Raw genomic sequence first — 26394 nt, 5'->3', positions numbered from 1 at the left:
TAAACCGGCGAGCAGCATGCACATGGCGAGACACCGGTTTTATACGCACTGGCGGCGAGAAGGGCAAAGCGTTCCTGACTTCGTGGCAGATCTCCGGAGACTGGCAAGCCTATGTAAGTTCCCAGATGCATGCAGAGCGGAGATGCTGTGAGACTTTTTTTATTGAGGGCTTCGGGCACGCTGGGGTTTTCAGGAAACTGATCGAGACCAAAGACTTGACCCTGGAAAGAGCGGCTTTGATGGCCCAGACATTTATCTCAGGGGAGAAAGAGACCAGAATGATGTTTGACGAAAATCTTGGTTTAAATGCAGCAAATGGACAGGGAGTCAACATTGTTAACGCAGCACACAGTTCCCCAGGCAGACAGGGGCAATCGGACATGCCCGAGCATGTAGTCGAATCCAAAGGGGGAATTCAACAGAGACAATGGCTAGCTGAACGGCTATTCATGCCATTGCAAGGGACAATGCGGCCAGTAATGGGGCCATCAACACCTGTCAATGGTGTGCTTAAAAACAGTTACAGAGACAGTCAGAGACGATCGACTGGTAATGGACCTTTTGTTTCCAACAACGGCTCATGTTGGAGGTGTGGAGGCAAACACACAGCCAGAGCTTGCAGGTATCAGCAATATACCTGCAGAAATTGCAATGTCAGCGGTCACTTGGCGCGTATGTGCAGGAAGCCTGTAGCCAGGTTGATGTACGAGGAGGACGGGCCCGATGTAAGCTCTACGAGGCCAAATGAACACTGGAGGAAATCGCTGGAAGCTGAAGTTCAGTGAGTTCATGTGGAGCACGTATACAGTTCATACACCAGGACGCCAACAATAATGATGAAAGTGCTCCTCAATGGCATCCCAGTATCAATGGAGCTTGACACAGGGGCCAGCCAGTCCCTGATGAGTATCAGACAGTTCGACAAGTTGTGGGCGTCCAAGGCCAGGAGGCCAAAATTATTGCCAATTGATGCACAGCTACGGACATACACAAAGGAGATCATTCCATTGCTAGGCAGCGCCACGGTGACCCACAAAGATTCGGAGAACAAGTTGCCACTCTGGATTGTCCCAGGGGACGGTCCCGCACTACTGGGGAGAAGTTGGCTGGCTGTCATGAACTGGAAATGGGGCGATGTCAATGCAATTTCTTCTGTGGAGCGAATATCATGCTCACATGTCCTGGACAAATTTGACTCACTATTTCAACCCAGCATTGGCACTTTCATGGGGACCAAGGTAGTGATTCACATAAACCTGGACACCAGGCCAGTACACCACAAGGCCAGAGCGGTGCCGTACGTGATGTGGGAAAAGATAGAAGGCGAATTGGACCGCCTGCTGAGGGAAGGCATCATCTCGCCAGTCGAATTCAGTGACTGGGCGAGTCCAATTGTGCCAGTGCTCAAGGCGGATGGGTCAGTCAGGATATGTGGTGATTACAAGGCCATCATCAATCGGGTGTCACTCCAAGACCAGTACCCACTACCGAGAGCGGGGGACTTCTTCGCGACGCTATCCGGTGGCAAACTTTTTTCAAAATTGGACCTAACCTTAGCTTACATGACGCAGGAGCTGGCGAGTGAGTTGAAGAAGCTGACCACCATCACGACACACAAGGAGTTGATTGAGTACAACAGATGTGCGTTCGGAATTCGCTCGGCCGCCGCGATCTTTCAACGCAATATGGAAAGCCTCCTCAAGTCGATTCCAAGGACAGTGGTTTTTCAAGACGACATCCTCATCACGGGTTGTGATACTGAAGAACACCTCCACAACCTGGAGGAGGTGCTACACAGACTGGACCGGGTAGGTCTGCGACTGAAAAAGGTGAAGTGTGTCTTCCTAGCTCCAGAGGTAGAATTCCTGGGGATGAGGGTAGCAGCAGACGGGATCAGACCTACTGCGTCCAAAACAGAAGTGATCCAGAGAGCACCCAGACCCCGTAACACGACGTTCCTCGGGCTCCTGAACTATTTTGGCAACTTTCTTCCCAAATTGAGCACGCTGTTAGAGCCGCTACACATGCTCCTACGCAAAGGTCGAGAATGGGTCTGGGGGGACAGCCAGGAAAGGGCTTTTGATCGAGCACAAAATTTGTTATGCTCCAACAATCTGTTAACACTATATGACCCATGTAAGAAACTTGTTTTAACATGCGACGCGTCGTCCTATGGGGTCGGGTGTGTGTTGCAGCATGTTAATGCCAAGGGTCAGTTACAGCCAGTAGCTTATGCCTCCAGAAGACTGTCCCAGGCAGAACGGGGTTACGGGATGGTAGAAAGGGAAGCGCTTGCGTGTGTATATGTTGTAAAAAAATGCACCAGTACCTTTTCGGCAGGAAATTTGAGCTGAAGACAGATCACACACCCCTAACATCCCTTTTGGCTGACACCCCATAAATGCAAATGCATCGGCCCGCATACAGAGGTGGGCACTTGCATGAGCCACCTATGACTATACAATTCGGCACAGACCGGGCACTGAAAACTGCGCCGATGCACTCAGCAGGCTTCCACTAGCCACAACCGAGGGGGCAACCGAGCATGCTGCTGAGATGGTCATGGCTGTGGAAGGTTTCAAAAGCGAAGGCTCACCCGTGACAGCCCATCGGTCAAAGTCTGGACAAATAGAGACCCGCTATTGTCTTTAGTCAAGAAATGTGTCCTTAATGGGGACTGGACAGCCACATATGGGGCATGCCCTGAGGAATTCAAACCACTTCACAGGCGCAAGGATGAACTCTCGATTCAGGCCGATTGCCTACTATGGGGAAACCGCGTAGTCATGCCCCAGATGGGCAGAGAGATGTTCATCAGAGAACTCCACAATAACCACCCGGGCATTGTCATGATGAAGGCAATGGCCAGGTCACACGTTTGGTGGCCAGGGATAGATGCAGACCTGGAACTTTGTGTTCGCAGGTGCAACACGTGCGCCCAGCTGGGCAATGCGCCCAGGGAAGCCCCCCTTAGCCCCTGGGCCTGGCCCGCCAAGCCATGGTCACGCATCGATGTGGACTATGCAGGTCCTTTCATGGGAAAAATGTTTTTGGTTGTAGTTGACGCCTACTCCAAATGGATCGAGTGTGACATTCTCAATTCAAGCACATCCTCGGCCACGGTAGAAAGTCTATGGGCAATGTTCGCCGCCTATGGTCTACCGGACGTCTTGGTCAGTGACAATGGCCCATGCTTTACAAGCATTGAATTCCAGGACATCATGGCAGGAAATTATATCAACCGTGTCAGAACGGCACCGTTCAAGCCGGCCTCAAACGGCCAGGCGGAACGAGCAGTGCAGATAATCCAACAGGGGATGCTCAGAATCCAAGGGGGTTCCCTACAAAGCCGCTTATCACGCCTCCTGTTGGCCAATAGATCCCGACCACACTCGCTCACAGGTGTCCCACCCGCAGAGCTGCTAATGAAAAGGACGCTCAAAACCAGGTTATCCTTTAAACACCTCACCATGAAAGAAATTGTTGAGAGCAGGCGTCAGTCACAATGTGACTACCATGACGGGAATGCGAGGGCGCGATGTATTGATGTCAATGACCCTGTCTTTGTTCTCAACTACGCTGCAGGGCCTAAATGGCTCGCAGGCACTGTGATTGCCAAAGAGGGGAATAGGATTCTGGTAGTTAAACTTACCAGTGGACAAATTAAACTTACCAGTGGACAAATCTGCCGCAAACACGTGGATCAAACAAAAAGGAGGTTCAACAACCCCATAGAAGAAGCAGAGGAAGAACACGATGTAGAGTTCAATCCTCCATAGGTGACCGAACACAGGAACCAAGTGGAGGAGAGCCCAGTCACTGTGGGCAGTCCGGACAGGCCTGAGGCACCACAAACAGCAGACACTCAGGCCAGCAGCCAACAACCGGAGCCCCAACTCAGGTGCTCTACAAGGGAGCGTAAACCATCAGAGAGACTTAACCTGTGATCCCAATAAGACTTTGTGGGGGGAGGTGATGTCATGTTTTTAACTGTCATTGTAACCCATGTATAAACTGACCTAAGTTGTACACTGTGAGAACATTGACCACTAGGTGGTGAACTTGTGGGAGACACTCCTAACCTGGTCTTTCAGGTATAAAAGGGGAAGCTTCACCCACCTTCATCACTTCAGTGCTGGAATAAAAGTTGCTGGTCACAGAGTGACCTTCTCTCAAGCATGAGCCTTGTGTGCATTTGTACTGTATAGTAAGGACATATCAGCTAACGCTCCTGTGAAGCACCTTGGGACATTTCACTATGTTCAACGGCGCTATATAAACGGCAGTTGTTGTTTTTGTTGTTGTCTCTAATCAAGATGGCCGCCACCACCCGATTAGCCGTCCCGCAGCCGATCAATATTACAATCACTCCGCCTGAGGTATCTGTTCCCTTCCCTGTACTCCCCCGCCACACAACCTGGCTAAAGTCTTCATCACATCTCGCCCCACCTGACTCAGGTGGCCCACAGAGTTCTGAAATCACAGCTCTTTCTTTAATTTTCTCTTTCTTTAATTTTCCGACAAAAAACACAGCGGATGAGGTTGGAAGCGAGACAAGCAGAAAGGGAAAGCAGCATGCAGTTCAAGCAGAGCCCCACGTGAGACTAGAATCCTGTCAGACTCTACGCTGCACATGAGAAAATACACTGGTCTTTTCTCCAATGTTCCTCATTGCCCCCCCCCCCCTCCCCCCGCACCGCCCGCTCCCCGTGCACCCCCCACCCCACCCTCAGGTTGCACCTCTCCTGATGTGCTAACCCACAGGCACTGGGTACTCACCTGTACCTCACTCCCCCAGGGTCCTCGCCCAGCACCCACACACGTGCTCACTGTGCAGCACTGCTCACTGGCTGCTGGTCAGCGGCAAGAACTCAGACTCTATCCAGTCTGCAAACCCAGCGACACGCTGACTGCTTGTTACATCCAATGCTCTCTCAGGTGTTATTCAAACATATGTTATACCATCTGTGTGTGTGTGTTTCTGTGATCGTGTGTAAATATATGTCTGTGTGTTTGTCTGTGCATATGTGAATATCTGTGTCGGTAAGGCTGTGTTGGAGTATAACTGTATGTGAATGTCTATGTGCATATGTCTGTGTGTGTGTGTCTGTATGTGAGTCTGTGTGTGTGAGTCTGTGCTTGTCTGTGTGGTTCATGATGTGTGTATCTGTATGTGGATATATGTGTGTATTTGTGTGTATATCTGTGTGTGTATCTGTATGTGTGTGTATTTTTGTGTGTGTATCTGTGTGTGTTTGTATCTGTGTGTGTTTGTATCTGTGTGTGTGTCAGTGTGTGTGTATCTGTGTGTGTGTATCTGTGTGTGTGTATCTGTGTGTGTGTGTGTGTGTCAGTGTGTGTGTATCTGTGTGTGTGTTTGCATGTGTGCATCTGTGTGTATCTGTGTCTGTGTGTCTGTGTGTCAGTGTTTGTGTGTCAGTGTTTGTGTGTATCTGTGTGTGTATATATCTGTGTGTGTATATCTGTGTGCATGTGTGTGTCTGTGTGTATGTTTGTGAGTGTGTGTATGTGTCTGTATCCGAGTGTCTCGGTGTGGTCCACAATATAAATCAGGTGCCTTCCGGCAACCTAATAGACCATCAAATACTTCACACCAGAAAAAGTCAAATCTATCTATTTTCTTACAAACACCTTCAAGTGAGATCAATTAAATTGTCACAAGAATTCTCCGCGTCAGGCTTTTGAGGGTTTGTTTGAGAAAGAGAGCTGCAGCTGGTGTTACAACGCAGTGTGGCGTCGCTGGGTGCAATCTCTGGCCTCTAATCCCTGGTGGGGGTGCTACGCATTGCTCGCTTTGAGTTACGCACTGCCCCCGCCCGCCCTCAAGTTAGACAACGCAGGTGAAGGTAATAGGGAGAGGCTGACAGCTGAATAGTTTCAAGCGTTTACAGTCATGCTATATGAAAGGAGTGATGATTACTTACCAACAGGGTGTGCTGGAGACAGGACACAATGGAGTGGGTGGAGATAACAAAGGATTTGACAATTTTTTTTAAGGAAAAGGGGGAAAAAAAATAGAGAAATCATGAAGTTAGAATGAATGATGCATTCGATGTTTACACACAGGGGAGGACAATTTCACTGACATACTCAGCAGTCTCAGATATCAATAGGCCAGGAGCCAAGCATCACTGCCTGAAATAAACACCCCTTTTTATAGAGAGGAAGCTGGATATTAGTTTCAGGGATATAGGGAGAAGTTGGGTAGGTGGGATATGGGGAGAAGGTGGGTAGGTGGGGTTGGGGGATATGGGGAGAAGATGGGTAGGTGGGGTTGGGGGATATGGGGAGAAGGTGGGTAGGTGGGGTTGGGGGATATGGGGAGGTGGGGTTGGGGGATATGGGGAGAAGGTGGGTAGGTGGGGTTGGGGGATATGGGGAGAAGGTGGGTAGGTGCGGTTGGGAGACATGGGGAGAAGGTGGGTAGGTGGGATTGGGGGATATGGGGAGAAGGTGGGTAGGTGGGGTTGGGGGATATGGGGAGAAGGTGGGTAGGTGGGGTTGGGGGATATGGGGAGAAGGTGGGTAGGTGGGGTTGGGGGATATGGGGAGAAGGTGGGTCGGTGGGGTTGGGGATATGGGGAGATGGTGGGTAGGTGGGTAGTTGGGGATATGGGGAGAAGGTGGGTAGGTGGGGTTGGGGGATATGGGGAGAAGGTGGGTAGGTGGGGTTGGGGGGATATGGGGAGAAGGTGGGTAGGTGGGGTTGGGGGATATGGGGAGAAGGTGGGTAGGTCGGGTTGGGGGATATGGGGAGAAGGTGGGTAGGTGGGGTTGGGGGATATGGGGAGAAGGTGGGTAGGTGGGGTTGGGGATATGGGGAGAAGGTGGGTAGGTGGGGTTTGGGGATATGGGGAGAAGGTGGGTCGGTGGGGTTGGGGGATATGGGGAGAAGGTGGGTAGGTGGGGTTGGGGGATATGGGGAGAAGGTGGGTAGGTGGGGTTGGGGGATATGGGGAGAAGGACGGTAGGTGGGGTTGGGGGATATGGGGAGAAGGTGGGTAGGTGGGGTTGGGGATATGGGGAGGTGGGGTTGGGGGATATGAGGGGAAGATGGGTAGGTGGGGTTGGGGGATATGGGGGAGGGTGGGTAGGTGGGGTTGGGAGACATGGGTGAAGGTGGGTAGGTGGGGTTGGGGGATATGGGGACAAGGTGGGTAGGTGGGATTGGGGGATATGGGGAGAAGGTGGGTAGGTGGGGTTGGGGGATATGGGGGGAAGGTGGGGTTGGGGGATATGGGGAGAAGGTGGGGAGGTGGGGTTGGGGGATATGGGGAGAAGGTGGGTAGGTGGGATTGGGGGATATGGGGAGAAGGTGGGTAGGTGGGGTTGGGGGATTATGGGGAGGTGGGGTGGGGGATATGGGGGAGGGTGGGTAGGTGGGGTTGGGAGACATGGGGGAGGGTGGGTAGGTGGGATTGGGGGATATGGGGAGAAGGTGGGTAGGTGGGGTTGGGGGATATGGGGGAGGGTGGGTAGGTGGGGTTGGGGGATATGGGGGAGGGTGGGTAGGTGGGATTGGGGTATATTGGGAGAAGGTGGGTAGGTGGGATTGGGGGATATGGGGAGAAGGTGGGTAGGTGGGGTTGGGGGATATGGGGAGAAGGTGGGTAGGTGGGGTTGGGGGATATGGGGGAGGGTGGGTAGGTGGGGTTGGGGGATATGGAGAGAAGGTGGGTAGTTGGGATTGGGGGATATGGGGAGAAGGTGGGTAGGTGGGATTGGGAGACATGGGGAGAAGGTGGGTAGGTGGGGTTGGGGGATATGGGGAGGTGGGGTGGGGGATATGGGGGAGGGTGGGTAGGTGGGGTTGGGAGACATGGGGGAGGGTGGGTAGGTGGGGTTGGGGGATATGGGGAGGGTGGGTAGGTGGGGTTGGGGATATGGGGGAGGGTGGGTAGGTGGGGTTGGGGGATATAGGGAGGTGGGGTTGGGGGATATGGGGAGGGTAGGTGGGGTTGAAGGGTGTGATCTTTTCTCGCTCCCGAACATTATATTTTGTGTTGCGAGAGATGGTGTGGGCTGGCTGAGACCTGAGCTGTTGAGTGTGAGTGACACATTTAAGAAGAGCAATCAATGTTTCTCCACAAATCATGTGTAAAAGATTATAACCGTTGTGTTTCAGGAAGGGGTTTAAAACAAAAAGGAAAAGTAGTCATTCGATGTCAAACCACAATATACAATAAGAAAATAAGGTCCATCTCGCATCTGAAACACAATCGATCGCTGCGGCATAGTATTCAGGAGACAGCGGCGACGTCACACAGTGCTGGCCCTCACTCCTTACACCCACTGGAAACTGGAACATGTGGATGTGGTGGTGAACATCGATTAGTAACTCATTCCCGGAGCTCCCCCAGCGAGTTCCAGCCTCCGCCTGTATTTCCCACTGCGCTGTCCCATGGGAGTAATTTCAGCCAAGGTGACGAGGGTGATAGACTGAAGAACCCAGACCCACCCTCCCCCACCCCGGACGTCGCATTGTGGGACATCAGCGGACACACGCGTGGGGCTGGCAATTTCCCGCGGCTTCTCCCGCTCTGGCGCGGGAACCTCAGCGGAAGTCGGGAGGAAATCCCGTTATTCCCGCCTGTGGAGGGGAATCCAGCTCCAACGTGGCTCGCCGGAGGGAATGGGAGGTGAGCTGGAAAGGAAACGTATCACAGGGCTGTGAGGAAAGAGCAAAGGGAGGGGAGTGGGACTACTTGGGACGGAGCATGATACTGAGGATGAGGGGCTTCAGTTATGCGGAGCGACTGGAGAAGCTGGGTGTAATGTATTTGCTTCATGGGACCTTTGCTTAAGAATTCATAGCAACACACTGTTATTAAGAACTAGTTGGTTTATTAACAAAGGTTATACAAATGCACTACACATTACCAGTTCATCCACTAGGCTCACAACTGCATACCTCATTGAGGATGACCTAGATCCAAGTGGCTGGGGTTTTATTGAGACTTGTGAACATCACGTGGCTGGCTAAGCCACTCACAATGCAACAGCTCTGCAACTACTTTGAAAAGTAACTTTAAATCAACTTTAAATCAAGTGCCCCCTTTTATTTTGAGGGCACCAACAACCACAATTTATCAATTGGAAATTAAAGGTAACTTTTGTCAAATCAAATCAAATTAAAATTCTGTTCCCAGTTGAAATGATGCACTCCGGCGCCCACCTCTCGCGGAAGGCCACAAGCGTGCTCCATCTCCAGGATGTAAACACGGAAGAGAGGCGGGCAGTCGGACTGAATGACCCCCTCGACCGCCCGCTGCCTGGGCCGGCTGATGGCCCCCTTGGCCATGCCCAGGAGCAGGCCTACGAGGGGGCCTTCCGACCTGCCCGCTCCCCTCCGCACAGGGTGCCCAAAGATCAGGAGCGTAGCAACAGCTCTACAAGCCTGTGAATATATTGGCAGAAGGGTCGGTAACCAGAGGACACAGATTTAAGATGATTGGCAAAAGAATAAGGGGGAGGTGGGGAGGAATTTTTTTACACAGCGAGTTGTTGTGATCGGGAATGCGCTGCCTGAAAGGGCGGTGGGAGCAGATTCAATAGTGACTTTCTAAAGGGATTTGGATAAATACTGGAAAAGGAGACATTTGCGGTGCTGTGGGGAAAGAGCAGAGGGGAATGGGACTGATTGGATCGCTCTTTTAAAGAGCCGGCACAAGCTCGATGGGCCGAATGGCCTCCTTCAGTGCCGAAGGATTCTATGAATTGTAAAGGAGGGGGTAATGGCAATGAGGAGATGTATTAGAGAATTTCTGGGTTACAGATTGAGGGGCCGTCCTCTAAGTGTCACTCACTGTCAATGAGAATGGGCAAGTAACAAACATGGGAGAATCCAGGAGCAATCTGAAATTATATTCAATAAAAAGACAATTATTTTAGCACACAACAGCTGGCACAAACAGCTGTTCCCCTCTCTCCTGGAAGATGAGACAGTTTGGAGAAGTTAAATGATCCCATTAACGACATACACAGTGACTTGCCCTGCCGATTAAATATATAGCTGAGGGGACGGGAGGTGGGGTCCAGGGAGGGCGGTAGGGCATAGTTTCAGAATAAGGGGTTGCCCATTTAAAACGGAAATGAGGAGGAATTTCTTCTCTCGGAGGGTCGTGAATCTTCGGAATTCTCTATCCCAGAGGGCTGTGAAGGCTGGGTCATTGAATATATTTAAGGTGGAGATAGACAGATTTTTGAGCGATAAGGGAGTCAAAGGTTATGGGGAGTGGGCAGGGAAGTAGACACTGAGGCCCATCCATGCCACTGGATAAAGACCTAGCTCTATCAAGCCGTGTGGTGGCTGGTGTGCAACAGTCACCACACGTTAAAAAAATCCACGCACAGGCATCTTCCACCCTTCAACATGTAGTTCGGGACCGGGAATATTAGGTCCTTCATTGAAACACCAGTGAACTCATCTCATTTTGGCATGGAAGCAAGTCATCCTCGATACGAGGGACTGCCTATGATGATGATAGATGTTGAGGCCAAGATCAGATTAACCATGATCTTATTGAACCAAGGGCATCAATTTAAAGTCATTGGTAGAAAGTTTAGAGGGCATTATAAGGGGAAATTTCTTCACCCAGAGGGTTGTGGGGAACTCACTGCCTGAAAGTGTGGTAGAGGCAGAAACCCTCACTACATTTAAAAAGTACTTGGATGTGCACCTAAAGTGCCATAACTTGCAGGTCTATGGACCTAGAGCTGGAAAGTGTGATTAGGCTGGATAACCTCTTGTTGGCCGGCATGGACATGATGGGCCGAAATGGCCTCCTTCTGTGCTGTAAACTTCTATGATTCTATGAATGGCAGAGCAGGCTCAAGGGGCTGAATGCCCTACTGTCCTTATGTTCCCTTCTGGCTCCCCGCTGGGGTGCTGGCTGCCCTTCAATACCACGTCCCAGTGGCCCGTTGCTCACACGCGCGAGCTTGGACAAGAGTAGTTACTTGACCAGGGAGGACCTCACAGCCCAGCTTGGAATCGCTCTTGCCCCGATGAGGAGCAAGGTTTCGGGCTGGTCTACCCCTCCCTCTCGTCCCAGTCATTGAAAGCAAACATGCAGGTGCAGCAAGCAGTTAGGAAGGCAAATGGTATGTTGGCCTTCATTGCAAGAGGATTTGCAGGAGCAAGGATGCCTTATGACAGTTATACAGGGCCTTGGTGAGACCACACCTGGAGTATTGTGTGCAGTTTTTGTCTCCTTACCTAAGAAAGGATATAGAGGGACTGCAGCGAAGGTTCATCAGAATGATTCCAGGGATGGCAGACTGTTGTATGAGGAGAGATTGAGTCGACTAGGCCGGTATTCACTTGAGTTTAGAAGCATGAGAGGTGATCTCATTGAAACGTATAAAATTCTGACTGGGTTGGATAGACTGGATGAGGAGAGGATGTTTTCCCCTGGCTGGGAAGTCTAGAACAAGGGGGTCACAGTCTCAGGATATGTGGTAGGAAATTTAGGACCAAGATGAGGAGAAATTTCTTCACTCAGAGGGTGGTGAACCTGTGGAATTCTCTACCACAGAAGGCTCTGGAGGCCAAGTCACTGAATATATTTAAGAGGGAGATAGATAGATTTCTAAAACAAAAGGCATCAAGGGGAATGGGGAAAAGCGGGAATATGGTGTTGAGATAGAGGATCAGCCACGATCATATTGAAACATAGAAATATAGAAAATAGGTGCAGGAGTAGGCCATTCGGCCCCTTCTAGCCTGCACCACCATTCAATGAGTTCATGGCTAAACATGCAACTTCAGTACCCCATTCCTGCTTTCTCGCCATACCCCTTGATCCCCCTAGTAGTAAGGACTTCATCTAACTCCTTTTTCAATATATGTTTCTATGTTTCTATGACACTCACTAGCGACACAGCGAGTCCGTTACTGACCCTCTTTGAAATGCTCGGCTGGAAATTGCCTGTGGCCGTATCTCCGAGAGATCCCACACGCTGCTTATCCAGAGTGAGGGGACGTGTCTCGGGTGAGGGGGCGTGGGGGCAGAGAGGAGTGTACAACCAGAATCCAGAAGATTGCAATCAGTATTGATTCCGTCCCATTGTCCAGCAACACAAAGGCACTGAATACTTTGACAAAGTATCAAGGCTTGCAGCATTCCAGAGAGAGGAACATCACACAAGCGCGCTGACGAGCTTGAAGAGCTGTGATGGAGTAGATAAGGAGAAATTATTTCCAGTGGCAGGAGGATGGAAGACCAGGGAACACAGATTGAAGGTGATTGGCAAAAGAACCAGAGATTGAGATGAGGAGAATGTTTTTACGCAGCGAGTGGTTGTGATCGGGAACGCGCTGCCCGAAAGGGCGGTGGGAGCAGATTCAATAGTAACTTTCAAAAGGGATTTGGATAAATACTTCATAGAATCAGTGAACCTTACAGCACAGAAGGAGGCCATTCGGCCCGTCGTTTCTGTGCTGGCTCTGTGACAGAGCAGTCGCGCTCCGTCCCACATCCCTGGTTATTGTCAGTAGCCCCGACAGTTCTTCATTCCTCAAGCCCCTGTCCCACTACCTCTTAATATTACTGATGGAATCAGCCCTCACCACTTCTTCAGGTCGAGTGTTCCAGATCCCCGCAACTCTCTGAGTGAAAACATTTCTCCCCGTCTCCCCGCTGGATCTTTTGCCAATTTTTTTTTAACCTATGACCTCTGGTTATTGATCCAGTCACCAGAGGGAGCAGCGTTTCTTTATCTCTCTATCAACTTGAAAAGGAAAAAAATTAGCAGGGCTGTGGGGGAAAGAGCGGGGGGTGGGGGGAGGGGTCGGTGGGAGTGCGACTAATTGAAGACTCTTACAAATAGCCGGCACAGGCAGGATGAATCGAATGGCCTCCTTCTGTGCTCTAAGACGCTATGATTCTACGTTAAACTTTTACCCGCTAGTGTCCCACGCTGTAATTCCAGCGCCGCAGTTCCGCACAAGGGTACAGCTGATTTATGCAGTGAGTAATCCCGTTACATGGACCAGGAACCAGAGCCCGGTGCCCGTGGAGGTCCAAAGAGACTCGGGGGGGGTCCAGGTACACAGATCATTAAAATGTCAGGGGCAGCTACAGAAATTAATCAAAAGGACGAATGGAATGCTGGCTTTTATATCTGCAGGAGTAGAATACAATGGCGTAGAAGTTATGCTGCAGCTGTACAAAGCACTGGTTAGCCCACACCTGGAGCACTGAGAGCAGTTCTGGGCTCCATACCTTAGGAAGGATATATTGGCCTTGGAGGGAGTGCAGCGTAGGTTTACCAGATTGATACCCGGACTCCAAGGGTTAAATTACAAGGAGAGTTTACACAAACTTAGGGTTGTGTTTGCTGAAATTGAGAACATTAAGGGGTGATTTGGTTGAAGTTTTCAGGATATTAAGGGGAACAGATAGGGTAGAAATAGAGAAACTATTCCTGCTGGTTGGGGAGTCTAGGACAAGGTTGCAACGTATAAAAATTCGAGCCAGATCTTTCAGGAGTGAAATTAGGAAACACTTCTACATCATCATCATCATAGGCAGTCCCTCGGAATCAAGGGAGACTTGCTTCCACTCTCAAAGTGAGTTCCCAGGTGACGGAACAGTCCAATACGGGAATTACAGTCTCTGTCACAGGTGGGACAGACAGTGGTTGGAGGAAAGGGGTGGGTGGGACTGGTTTGTCGCACGCTCCTTCCGCTGCCTGCGCTTGCTTTCTGCATGCTCTCGGCGACGAGACTCGCGGTGCTCAGCGCCCTCCCGGATGCACTTCCTCCACTTAGGGCGGTCTTTGGCCAGGGACTCCCAGGTGTCAGTGGAAGGGCGGTAGAAGTTTGGAACTCTCTTCCACAAAACGGCAATTGGTGCTCGGTGAATTGTTAATTTTAAATCTAAGTTCGATAGCTTTTTGTTAACCAAAGGTATTAAGGGCTATGGACAAAGGCGGGTATATAGAATTAGGTCACAGATCAGCCCTGGTCTCATTGAATGGTAGTGCAGGCTCGAGGGGCTGAAACCGTCAGTCAGTGCGTAAAACGGGCCTCAGATCCAGGCCCTTGCTGCCTGACATGTTATTATTCACAGCCGTGAACAGCGGACCTACAGGATGCTTACGGATCGAAGCCAATGAATACTGTTTTCCATTCAAATCCGCATGAAGAGATTTGACTCAGCCAAGTCAAGCCGCTTCAGGAGTGGTCTGAGCAAAATTCGCCTCCTTTCGGGCATGGCCTTGAGCTCCCCCTGGCGGCCAGCTGAGGTACAGCCGGCCTTCCCTCCTCCCATTAAATCACAGAACTTCACAGCACAGGAGGAGGCCCTTGGGGCGCTCTTTGAAAGAGCTCTCCAATTCAGTCCCGCTCCCCTGCATTTGCCCCACAGCCCTGCAAATTAGTGCTCTTCAAGCACTTGTCCAATTGCCTTTTGAAAGTTCCCGTGGGATCCGATGCGGGAAAGCCATGAAGATGGGCGGCCAATGGCAGGATGGCGAAGGGGGGGTGGGGGGGAGGGAGGGGCAGGAGATCAGGTGACAAAACCTCCAGGAATACCTCCAACCAGTGCTGGCGACCCGACCTGCACTGGATAAGCTGCACACCTTGCGGATGGGGAGCAAGTGGCGCACACTCAACACGACCCCCCCCCCGCCCCCCCCCCCCCAAACCCGTCGCGCTCCGGGAGGCGGGAGAGTGCCGCACCGCCGCCGGCTTACCTCGCACGGTCAGGGTGGCAGTGGCTTCGACCAATCCCACGCGGTTCTCTCCCACGCAGGTGTAGGTGCCCTCGTCGCCGTTGCTCACCCGCTTGATGCGCAGGGTGTTGTCGTCCTTAATGTCGAATCTGAAGGGAAGAGAGGCAGGTGAAGGATCCGTTCTCACGTGGCCTTTGCTGCTCCCTGCCCCAGACGCCTACTCCATCCCTTTCCCCAACTCCTGTCTGAGGCTGAACCAGACTGTTCACAACCTTGGTATCAGATTTGACCCAGAAATTAGCTACCGGCCACATGTCCGCGGCATAACCAAGACCACCTATTTCCACCTCCGTAACATCGCACATCTCCGCCCCCTTGCCTCAGCTCATCAGCTGCTGAAACCCCCATCCTTGCCTTTGTTACCTCTAGACTTGACTATTCCAATGCACACCTGGCTGGCCTCCCACATTCGACCCTACGTAAACTAGAGGTGATCCAAAACTCGGCTGCCCCGTGTCCTAACTCGCACCAAGTCCCGCTCACCCATCACCCCCTGTGCTCGCTGACCTACATTGGCGTCCGGTTAAGCAATGCCTCGATTTCACAATTGTCATCCTTATTTTCAAATCCCTCCATGGCCTCGCCCCTCCCTATCTCTGTAATCTCCTGCAGCCCCACAACCCCCCCCCCCCCGAGATATTTGTGCTCCTCTAATTCTGTCCTCTTGAGCGCTGAATATAATCGCTCCACCATTGGGGGCCGTGCTTCCAGATGCCTGGGCCCCAAGCTCGAGAACTCCCTCCCACAAACCTCTCCACTTGTCTACCTCTCTTTCCTCCTTCAAGACGCTCCTTAAAACCTACCTTTTTGACCAAGCTTTTGGTCCCCTGCCCTAATTTCTACTTATGCGGCTCGGTGTCAATTTTTTAAATCTCATAATACTCCTGTGAAGCACCTTGGGACGTTTCACTACGTTAAAAGCGCTATATAAATACTCATTGTTGTTGTTCCTTCACAGGCCTCTTCCTTTCTCTCTGCGGGAGGAGTCTGTCCCGCGTTGCATGATGGGAGCATTAATCGAGAACCAGGGTGAAGGCCTCAATTTGTGGCCCCAGATTACTCGCCCCTGACCTGCAAAGCTCGGGGTCAGGAACATGAAAGAGGAAAATTTACCCATATTATTTTTTTTAAAAGGGAAAAAAAGAAAAGTACTTGCGCACAGCAAGCTCCCACAAACAGCAATGAGATAATCACCAGATAATCTGTTTTTTCAGTGATGTTGGTTGAAGGATAAATATTGGCATTGGCCGGGGTGGGGGGGAACTCCCCTGCTCTTCTTCTAATTGTTCTGTTATATACATTCACAGGATGTGGGCGTCGCTGGTAAGGTCGGCATTTATTGCCCATCCCTAATTGCCCCTTGAGAAGGTGGTGGTGAGCCGCCTTCTTGAACCGCTGCAGTCCGTGTGGTGAAGGTGCTCCCACAGCGCGGACTCCCACAGTGGGCCTGGGATCTTTTACATCCACCCGAGAGGGCAGACGGGGGGCTCAGTTTAGCGTCTCATTCGAAAGATGACACCTCCGACAGAGCAGCGCTCCCTCAGCACTGCACTGGGAGTGTCAGCTTGGGTGCGTGTTCTCAAGTCTCTGGAGCGGGTCTTGAGCCCACAGCCTTCGAGCTCAGATGAGAGATGCTACCCAGTGAGCCACGACAGACAACTGATGAGACCTCCTTACCATCATGGTGGAGGGGCACATGGTAGTCACGGTCTGATCCTGCCCTGACCTGAGGTCGAAACGCACGCACACTTTTGTTTTAAGCAGGAAACACTGGCTAAGGATCAGGAGCTGGAACCCTCCTTTTCCCTTTCATTTTCCTGGGATGCGGGCGTCGCTGGCAAGGCCGGCCTTTGTTGCCCATGCCCATCCCCAGTTGCCATGTGAAGCTGGTGGAGACCTGCCTTCTTGAACTGCTGGTAACAGTTTTGATACAACTGAGTGAACACTTCACAGGGCAGTAGAGAGTCAACCGCGTTGGCGCGAGACTGGAGTCACGTATAGGCCCAGATATGGGGTGAGGACGGCAGGTTTCCTTCCCTGAAGAGACACGGGTGAACCAGTTGCAACAATCCGACAGCTTCCTGGTCACGTTTACGGAGACCCAATGTTCCCTGTAGGCCGCGTGGTCGCGTAGCAGGCGGGAACACCCGCACATGCTCACACCAGCTTTACAACAGGAAAAACCGCGCATGCCCGGCAATTTGAGAGGGGCACGCAGCCCATTAAAGGGGCTGCGCACCCAAAAAGAAAAATGAACGGGGATGTTATAAGAACATAAGAAATAGGAGCAGGAGCAGGCCATACGGCCCCTCGAGCCTGCTCCGCCATTTAATACGATCATGGCTGATCCGATCATGGACTCGGGTCGATTTCCCTGCCCGCTCCCCACTGCCGGACTGGGAGCCAATGTCGGTTAAGAAACCGTCTCAAATTTATTCAATGTCCCAGCTTCCACAGCTCTCTGAGGCAGCGAATTCCACAGATTTACAACCCTCTGAGAGAAGAAATTCCTCCTCATGTCAGTTTTAAATGGGCGGCCCCTTATTCTAAGATCATGCCCTCTAGTTCTAGTCTCCTCCATCAGTGGAAACATCCTCTCTGCATCCATCTTGTCAAGCCCCCTCATAATCTTACACGTTTCGATAAGATCATCTCTCATTCTTCTGAATTCCAATGAGTAGAGGCCCAACCTACTCAACCTTTCCTCATAAGTCAACCCCCTCATCTCCGGAATCAACCGAGTGAACCTTCTCTGAACAGCCTCCAAAGCAAGTATATCCTTTCTTAAATATGGAAACCAAGACTGCACGTAGTATTCCAGGTGTGGCCTCACCAACACCCTGTATAACTGTAGCAAGACTTCCCTGCTTTTATACTCCATCCCCCTTGCAATAAAGACCAACATTCCATTTGCCTTCCTGATCACTTGCTGTACCTGCATACTAATCTTTTGTGTTTCATGCACAAGTACCCCCAGGTCCCGCTGTACTGCGGCACTTTGCAATCTTTCTCCATTTAAATAATAATTTGTTCTTTGATTTTTTTTTTCTGCCAAAGTGCACGACCTCACACTTTCCAATATTATATTCCATCTGCCAAATTTTTGCCCTCTCACTGAGCCTGACCCTTGCTGACACAAGCTTTATATTTCCAGATTTTATTTGCTTTCAACTGCATTAAAATTGTCAACGCGCCATGATTGGGATTTGAACTCACGTTCTCTGGATTTGTAGGCCTGTAATCTCTCTATTTGGGGGCACTGAGGCCCCGACTGATGGCTGGCTAAGGTCAGATAACTCAAACCCAGAACGTCCCGTGTAACTCGGTGTCAAGTTACGGACATTAGCGCACGACAACAACAACTTGCATTTATATAGCGCCTTTAACATAGTAAAAACGTCCTAAGGCGCTTCACAGGAGCGATTATCAGACAAAATCTGACACCAAGCCACATAAGGAGAGAGGCGGAGAGGTTTAGGGAGGGAATTCCAGAGCTTAGGCCCTAGGCAACTGAAGGCACGGCCAGCGATGGTGGAGCGATTAAAATCAGGGATGCACAAGAGGGCAGAATTGGAGGAGTCCGGACATCTTGGAGGGTTTCATTACAAAGATGAGAATGTTTTTTAATCGAGGCATTGCCGGACCAGGAGTCAATGTCGGTCAGCGAGCACAGGTGTTGATGGGTGAATAGCTTGGGTCGGGCAGACTTAGCGCAGTTTGACACAGTGGTGGGGAATGCTGTTGACATCCGATGGGCTGAATAGCTGTCTCAATCTGTACTGAGAGCAGTGCTACGTTTACCCAGTGAAGATTCACTCCCCCCAAAAAACGTTCCCCACCGCAATAAATGGGAACGAGGTCGGGGCCGCCGCACTGGGTCCAGGGGCCCAGGAGAGACGCGGGTTCGGGGCCCAGAAGAGGCGAGGGCCCAGGGGCAGCACGGGCCCAGCCCACACTGCGATATGTGGGCGCATGAGGTCCGTGCAGCAGAGCAGGTCTCCGGTCGTCCTGGTTAATCCTTGCCACTGGACCAAGACCTAGCTCTGTCAAGCCCGTGTGGTGGCTGGTGTGCAACAGTCACCCCACGTGAAAAAAATCCACGTACAGGCATCTTCCACCCTTCAGGATGTAGTTCGGGATCCGGAATATTAGGTCCTTCATTGAAACATCTGTGAACTCATCACTTTTTGGCGTGGATGCAAGTCATCCCTCGCTGAATGAATGATGATGAGATGTGAATTACAACAACAACTTGTATTTATATAGCGCCTTTAACATTGTAAATCATCCCACGATGCTTCACAGGAGTGTGATGAGAGAAAAAAATAAATTCAACACTGAGCCACAAAAGAAGAAATTACGGTAGACTTGGTCAAAGAGGGAGGGTTTAAGGAGCGTCTTGAAGGAGGAGAGAGAGGTAGAGAGGCGGAGAGGTTTAGGAAGGGAGTTCCAGAGCTTGGGGCCCGGGCAGCTGAAGGCACGGCCGCCAATGGTGGAGCGATTCTAATCAGGGATGCTCAAGAGGGCAGATTTGGAGGAGCGCAGAGATCTCGGGGGGTTGTGGGGCTGGAGGAGATTACAGAGATAGGGAGGGGCGAGACCATGGAGGGATTTGAAAACAAGGATGAGAATTTTGAAATCGAGTTGCTGGACCGGGAGCCAATGTAGGTCAGTGTGCACAGGGGGTGATGGGTGAGAGGGACCTGGCTTTCTTCCTGCAATTTATGCTCTTCCTGTTTAAAATGGTGAGCAGAAAATACACCTGATAAAAAATAATAAAACCCAGCAGCAGAATTGTTCATGGCGTAACGTGCTGGGAAAGTGATATTGGAAATATCACTGGGCGTTAAGATGCAAATCCCAATACAATTCAGGGGTGATTCTCGATTCGGGAAAAGCTGAGTGCATTTCCGAGGCGGATCATTGTTGCAGTGTGTGATTAATGTCGCTTTCACAATGCAGTGATGATGGTCTGTGTGGAATGGTTTTGCAATATGTAACGCTGCCAGGGAGACAGAGAGAGAGAGAGAGAGAGAAGAAACTTCCCCCTCACACTGAAAGAAAGAACTTGCATTTATATAGCACCTTGCACGACCTCAGTACGTCCCCAAACGCTTCCCAGCCAATGAAGTACTTTATTTTGGAGTGTGGTTACTGCTGCAATATGGGAAAGCGCAGCAAGCAATTTGTGCACAGGAAGCTCCCACAAACAGCAATGTGATAAATGACCAGATAATCTGCTTTTTAGTGATGTTGGTTGAGGGATCAATATTGGCTCCAGGACATCGGGGAGAACTCGCCTGCTCCTCTTCGAAATAGTAACCGTGAGATCTTTTACATCCACCTGAGAGGGCAGACGGGGCCTCGGTTTAACGTCTCATCTGAAAGACTTTAATGTACTGGGTACCATCATGAATTAAGACTCGTTCTAAAATCAGTGCGGAAAAGATTGCAAGGGAGTACAGCAGTTACATCACTCATTTAGTAATCCAGAGACCTGGACGAATGATCCATTCGGAGACTGGAGTTCAAATCCCACCACATAGAACATAAGAACATAAGAATTAGGAACAGGAGTAGGCCATCTAGCCCCTCGAGCCTGCTCCGCCATTCAACAAGATCGTGGCTGATCTGGCCGTGGACTCAGCTCCACTTACCCGCCCGCTCCCCGTAACCCTTGATTCCCTTATTGGTTAAAAATCTATCTATCTGTGATTTGAATACATTCAATGAGCTAGCCTCAACTGCTTCCCTGGGCAGAGAATTCCACTGATTCACAACCCTCTGGGAGAAGAAATTCCTTCGCAACTCGATTTTAAATTGGCTCCCCCGTATTTTGAGGCTGTGCCCCCTAGTTCTAGTCTCCCCGACCAGTGGAAACAACCTCTCTGCCTCTATCTTGTCTATCCTTTCATTATTTTAAATGTTTCTATTAGATCACCCCTCATCCTTCTGAACTCCAACGAGTAAAGACCCAGTCTACTCAACCTATCATCATAAGGTAACCCCCTCATCTCCGGAATCAGCCTCGTGAATCGTCTCTGTACCCCCTCCAAAGCTAGTATATCCTTCCTTAAGTAAGGTGACCAAAACTGCACGCAGTACTCCAGGTGTGGCCTCACCAATACCCTGTACAGTTGCAGCAGGACCTCCTTGCTTTTGTACTCCATCCCTCTCGCAATGAAGGCCAACATTCCATTCGCCTTCCTGATTACCTGCTGCACCTGCAAACTAACTTTTGGGATTCGTGCACAAGGACCCCCAGGTCCCTCTGCACCGCAGCATGTTGTAATTTCCACGGCAGCTGGGGAATTTAAATTCAGTTAATTAAATAAATCTGGAATTTTTTTAAAAAGCTAGTATCAGCAAGAGTGACCATGAAACTACCGGATTGTCGGAAATACCTGTCTAGTTCACTCATGTCAGTTGGGGAAGGAAATCTGCTGTCCTTAACTATACATAGTCTGGCCTATATGTGACTCCAGACCCATGGCAATGTGGTTGACTCTTAACTGCCTCGCGAGCCATGCAGTTGTACCAAACCATTGCGACAATGTGGGAGCACCTTCACCACATGGACTGCAGCGGTTCAAGAAGGCGGCTCACCACCACCTTCTCGAGGGGCAGTTAGGGACGGGCAATAAATGTCGGACTTGCCAGCGATGCCCACATCCCGAGAATAAATTATATTTTTTAAAAAGCGTTACTTCCCTTCCAACTAATAAATCTTCACTTGGAGCTCTGGATTCAAATGCGGCTGAGGGAGAGGGTTAAGCCAAGACCAAACACCATCATTTTGAGAGGGCTGGGCTGTTTGCAAGCAACTGCAGACAGACACACAGGAGGCACAGAACAGAACATGAGCGGCTAAGGAACGCTGCTTAATCAGTTTTGCTTTCTGTCTCATTGGCAAAATGCAGACTTAAGCTGCGTCTGACACTGGAGTGTAATTAGGGGGGCAAGAGGGAAATTGCAGATCAGGTAAAATACATACATATATATATATTTTTTTTAATTGTTGTTTAACGCAGGCTAGGCTGAAATTACACATCTCTGCGGCCACACTTGAGGCTGATAGTGTGAAATATCGCTCAGTTAACCGTTGGAGGACTGCAGCTGCAAATCTCAACCCTTCCCATTGGAGGATAATTGGACGTGCGAGGTGTCGGGCAGAGACAACGAAATGCAGCCACACATGCTCTTTATGTGTTTACATAAGAACATAAGAACATAGGAGCAGAGGTCGGCCATTTGGCCCCTCGAGTCTGCTCCGTCATTTAATAAGATCATGGCTGATCTGATCTTGGGCTCAGCTCCACTTCCCTGCCCACTCCCCATAACCCTTGACTCCCTTATGGCTCAAAAATCAGTCTATCTCCGCCTTAAATATATTCAATGACCCAGCTTCCACAGCTCTCTGGGACAGAGAATTCCATAGATTTACAACCCTCTGAGAGAAGAAATTCCTCCCCATCTCAGTTTTAAATGGGCGGCCCCTTATTCTGAGACTATGTCCCCTAGTTTTAGTTTCCCCTATGAGTGGAAATATCCTCTCTGCATCCACCTTGTCGAGCCCCCTCATTATCTTGTATGTTTCGATAAGATCACCTCTCATTCTTCTGAACTCCAATGTGTATAGGCCCAACCTACTCAACCTATCTTCATAGGTCAACCCCCTTATCTCCGAAATCAACCTAGTGAACATTCTCTGAACAGTCTCCAATGCAAGTATATCCCTCCTTAAATACGGAGACCAAAACTGCACGCAGTACTCCAGGTGTGGCCTCACCAATACCCTGTGCAGTTGTAGCAGGACTTCTCTGCTTTTATACTCTATCCCCCCTTGCAATAAAGGCCAATGTTCCATTTGCCTTCCTGATCACTTGCTGTACCTGCATACTAACCTTTTTGTGTTTCATGCACAAGGACCCCCAGGTCCCTCTGTACTGCAGCTTTTTATAATTTTTCTCCATTTAAATAATAATTTGCTTTCCTATTTTTTCTGCCAAAGTGAATAACCTCATATTTTCCCACATTATACTCCATCTGCCAAATTTTTGCCCACTGACTGAACCTGTCTATATCCCTTCGCAGATTTTTTGTGTCCTCCTCACAATTTGCTTTCCCACCCATCTTTGTATCATCAGCAAACTTGGCTACATTACACTCGGTCCCTTCATCCAAGTCATTAATATAGATTGTAAATAGTTGAGGACCCAGCACCGATCCCTGCAGAACCCCACTAGTCACTGTTTGCCAACCGGAAAATGACCCATTTATCCCAAAACTCTGTTTTCTGTTAGTTAGCTAATCCTCTATCCATGCTAATATATTACCCCCAAAGGTGTGTGTGTGTGAGTGTGAGTGTCTACGTGTGTGTGTGTGTGTAAGTTTGAGCATATAAGAGTGTGTGAGTGTGAGTGTAGAAGTGTATGTGTAAGTGCATGCGTGAGTGTGTAAGTGCATGTGTGTGTGAGTGTGTAAGTTTGTGTGTGCGAGTGTGTGTGTGAGTGTGTGTGTTTGTGTGTGTGCGAGTGTGTGTAAGTGTGTGATTGTGAGTGTGGGTGTGTAAGTATGTAAATTAGTGTGTGTGTGTGTGTGTCTGTATGTGTGTAAGTGTGTGTGCGGGTGTGTAAGTGTGTGTGTGTGTGTGTGTGAGTGTGTGTGTGTGTGTGTGTGTAAGTGTGTGATTATGAGTGTGAGTGTGTAAATATGTAAGTGTGTGTGAGTGTGTGTGTGTGTGTAAGTTTGAGCATATAAGAGTGTGTGAGTGTGAGTGTAGAAGTGTATGTGTAAGTGCATGCGTGAGTGTGTAAGTGCATGTGTGTGTGAGTATGTAAGTTTGTGTGTGCGAGTGTGTGTGTGAGTGTGTGTGTTTGTGTGTGTGCGAGTGTGTGTAAGTGTGTGATTGTGAGTGTGAGTGTGTAAATATGTAAATTCGTGTGTGTGTGTGTCTGTATGTGGGTAAGTGTGTGTGCGTGTGTGTGAATGTGTGTGTGTGTGAATGTGTGTGTGTGTAAGTGTGTGATTATGAGTGTGAGTGTGTAAATATGTAAGTGTGTGTGAGTGTGTGGGTGAGTGTGTGTGTGTGTGTGTAAGTGTGTGAGTGTGTGAGCGTGTGTAAGTGTGTGATTGTGAGTGTGAGTGTGCAAGTATGTAAATCAGTGTGTGTGTGTCTGTATGTGTGTAAGTGTGTGTACGTATGTGTGTGTGTAAGTGTGTGTGTGTAAGTATGAGTGTGTAAGTGTGTGTGCGGGTGTGTGAGTGTGTGTGTGTTTGAATGTGTGTGTGTGTGTGAGTGTGTGTGTGTAAGTGTGTGATTATGAGTGTGAGTGTGTAAATATGTAAGTGTGTGTGAGTGTGTGGGTGAGTGTGTGTGTGTGTGTGCGTAAGTGTGCGAGTGTGAGTGTGTGCGCGAGTGTGAGTGTGTGTGTGTGAGTGTGAGTGGGTGTGTATGTGCCTGTGCGTGTGTGTGAGTGAGAATGGGTTGATGTGTGTGTGTGCTTCTCTCTATAGATTTAATCCACCTTACTTGCAATTGGTAGCGGGAAGCGCAGGAGAAGGAAAGCCACCTTTGCATGCCAAGGTACAAAAACACCTTCAGCGTTTTGCTGCATCCTACAAACCCAATCACTGGAGCATTATTTTGGAGTTGTGCGATTCAGCACAAGTGATTACAGTGTTTTTACTGGAGGCGATGGGGTCAGATCTGTGAGCTGCCCTCTGTCTCACCCCTCAGAGCTGCACAGAGCTGGCGTGCCGACTTGCACAGACTAATTACTATTCTCAAAAGCTGCCACAAAGAAACTCCTTATTGATACCGTGCACTTGCACAGATGCCTGCAGCACTTTAGCATATTTCCTGGTCTATAATGTGCTCTGCTTCCTCAAGAGAATGGAAATGAAGGACTGGCTTTCAGGAGCTCTGCGGAATGCCTCAGTTGCCGAGAACTCTTGCTCTGGCTCCGGTTCTGAGCCGCACAGACTGGGAAAGGGCCACGGTTTAGTCCCCCTGGCCTGTCTGCAACCCGCAGCCGATTGGTGAATCCCGCTGAGAAACCCTCCCGGCCACACGGAAACGCACAATCCGCCTGGCCCGTGATGCACACCATGGTCGAGCAGCTAACGCGCGATCCAGCGCGCGAAGCAAGATGCCCCTCCCGGTGCCTTACCGCACTGGGGTGAAGCGAGGCGACTGTCAGTAGGCAAGGCAGACGCGGGGGGGGGGGGGGGGGAGGGCGCTTTTTTGCGCACAGCAAGATCCAACAAGCAGCAAGGTGGTGGTGGTGGGTAGGTGGGAGGGGAAACGTTGGACCAAGGTTGATGTACCCGCCGGGGAATCGGACCCACAGTGGGCATCAGTACCTTTAGGTAAAAGGAGCCACGAGGAGCCCCCTCCTCGACCATTGTGTTCAGCCATGACAACGCTCGCTCAGCCAACTCCGAAACCCCTTGGGGGTCCGTACGCTGCCACCAGCCCACTCACTCAAACGTCGCTGAACGTGCGTTGACTGCGTCGATTTTTCACGTCCAATGGTCGTAAATTGAATGAAGTGGGACGGGGCTTGAGGGACTGAAAGGCCTCCTTCTGTGGGGCCGAAACCCAGTGTGCATCACCCCCCCCCACTACCCCCACCCATAGCATCGCGGTCGTGAACTTGACTGCTCTCGCCTGCCATAGCGCCTGGCACTGAAACCGACAGGGAAAGCAGTTGCCACGGGGACGCTGCCGCGGCGATATGCCCGAGGGGGGAGCAGATGGGCAGCTCACAATGAAATGTTTTCCCAGCAACGCATCTCTCCACGATGCTGCACACTGTGGTTTAGCTGCCTTGGCGTTTCTGTAACGTTTCCGGGTGGTCAGCTGACCTCCCCTTTCGGCGCAGGGATGCCGGTTGCCGAGCGACAGAGCCTCAGCAATGCTCCTGCGATAGCGCTTCAGGGATCAGGGTTGGCGCCCTGAGAGGGGTGAGGCACGCCTCCCTTGGCGCTCCACTCCCCTCCTGGGGTGCTAAAAGTGAATAACCCGGTTGGAGGCGGTAAACATCGCCCGGCGCTAAAGTTGCCGACCCGGCGCTAAAGTTGTCTCCGCCTCAAACCGTACGACACCGAATTTCCACCCCTGTGATTCTAAGCCTTGGAGAGGGTGCAGAAGAGATTTACTAGAATGATCATCATCATCATAGGCAGTCCCTCATGTCGAGGATGACTTGCTTCCACGCCAAAAAGGGATGTTTTACCGGTGTTTCAGTGAAGGACCTAATATTCCCGGTCCCGAACTACATGTTGAAGGGTGGAAGATGCCTGTGCCTGGATTCTTTTAACCAGGGCTGAGCGACTTTAGTAACATGGATAGACTGGAGAAGCTGGAATTATTCTCCTCAGAGCAGAGAAGGTTAACCGGAAATGTAATAGCGGTGTTCAAAATAATGAAGGTTTTGACAAGAGTAAATAAGGAGAAAGTGTTTCCAGTGGCAGGAGGGACAGTAACCAGGGGACACGGAGTTAAGACCATTGGCAAAAGAACATAAGAAATAGGAGCAGGAGTAGGCCATAAGGCCCCTCGAGCCTGCTCCGCCATTTAATAAGATCAGTAAGTACCAGAGTGGGAGATGAGGAGAATGTTCTTATGCA

General features: G+C 50.4%; 1 protein-coding gene across 5 annotated transcripts in view; it reads right to left on the bottom strand.

Moving 5' to 3' along the window:
• robo2 (roundabout, axon guidance receptor, homolog 2 (Drosophila)) overlaps positions 1–26394 on the bottom strand; it is a 790970-nt gene that overhangs the window by 259361 nt on the left and 505215 nt on the right. For all 5 annotated transcript variants that reach the window (XM_070893255.1, XM_070893256.1, XM_070893258.1 and 2 more), the window contains exon 6: positions 14722–14849. In XM_070893255.1, the coding sequence (XP_070749356.1) occupies positions 14722–14849 (128 nt within the window). The remainder of the gene's footprint in view (positions 1–14721; positions 14850–26394) is intronic.

Source organism: Pristiophorus japonicus, chromosome 11 (genome assembly GCF_044704955.1).
Source record: "Pristiophorus japonicus isolate sPriJap1 chromosome 11, sPriJap1.hap1, whole genome shotgun sequence".
NCBI lineage: Eukaryota > Metazoa > Chordata > Chondrichthyes > Pristiophoridae > Pristiophorus > Pristiophorus japonicus.
This window is presented reverse-complemented; position numbering and strand designations above follow the sequence as displayed.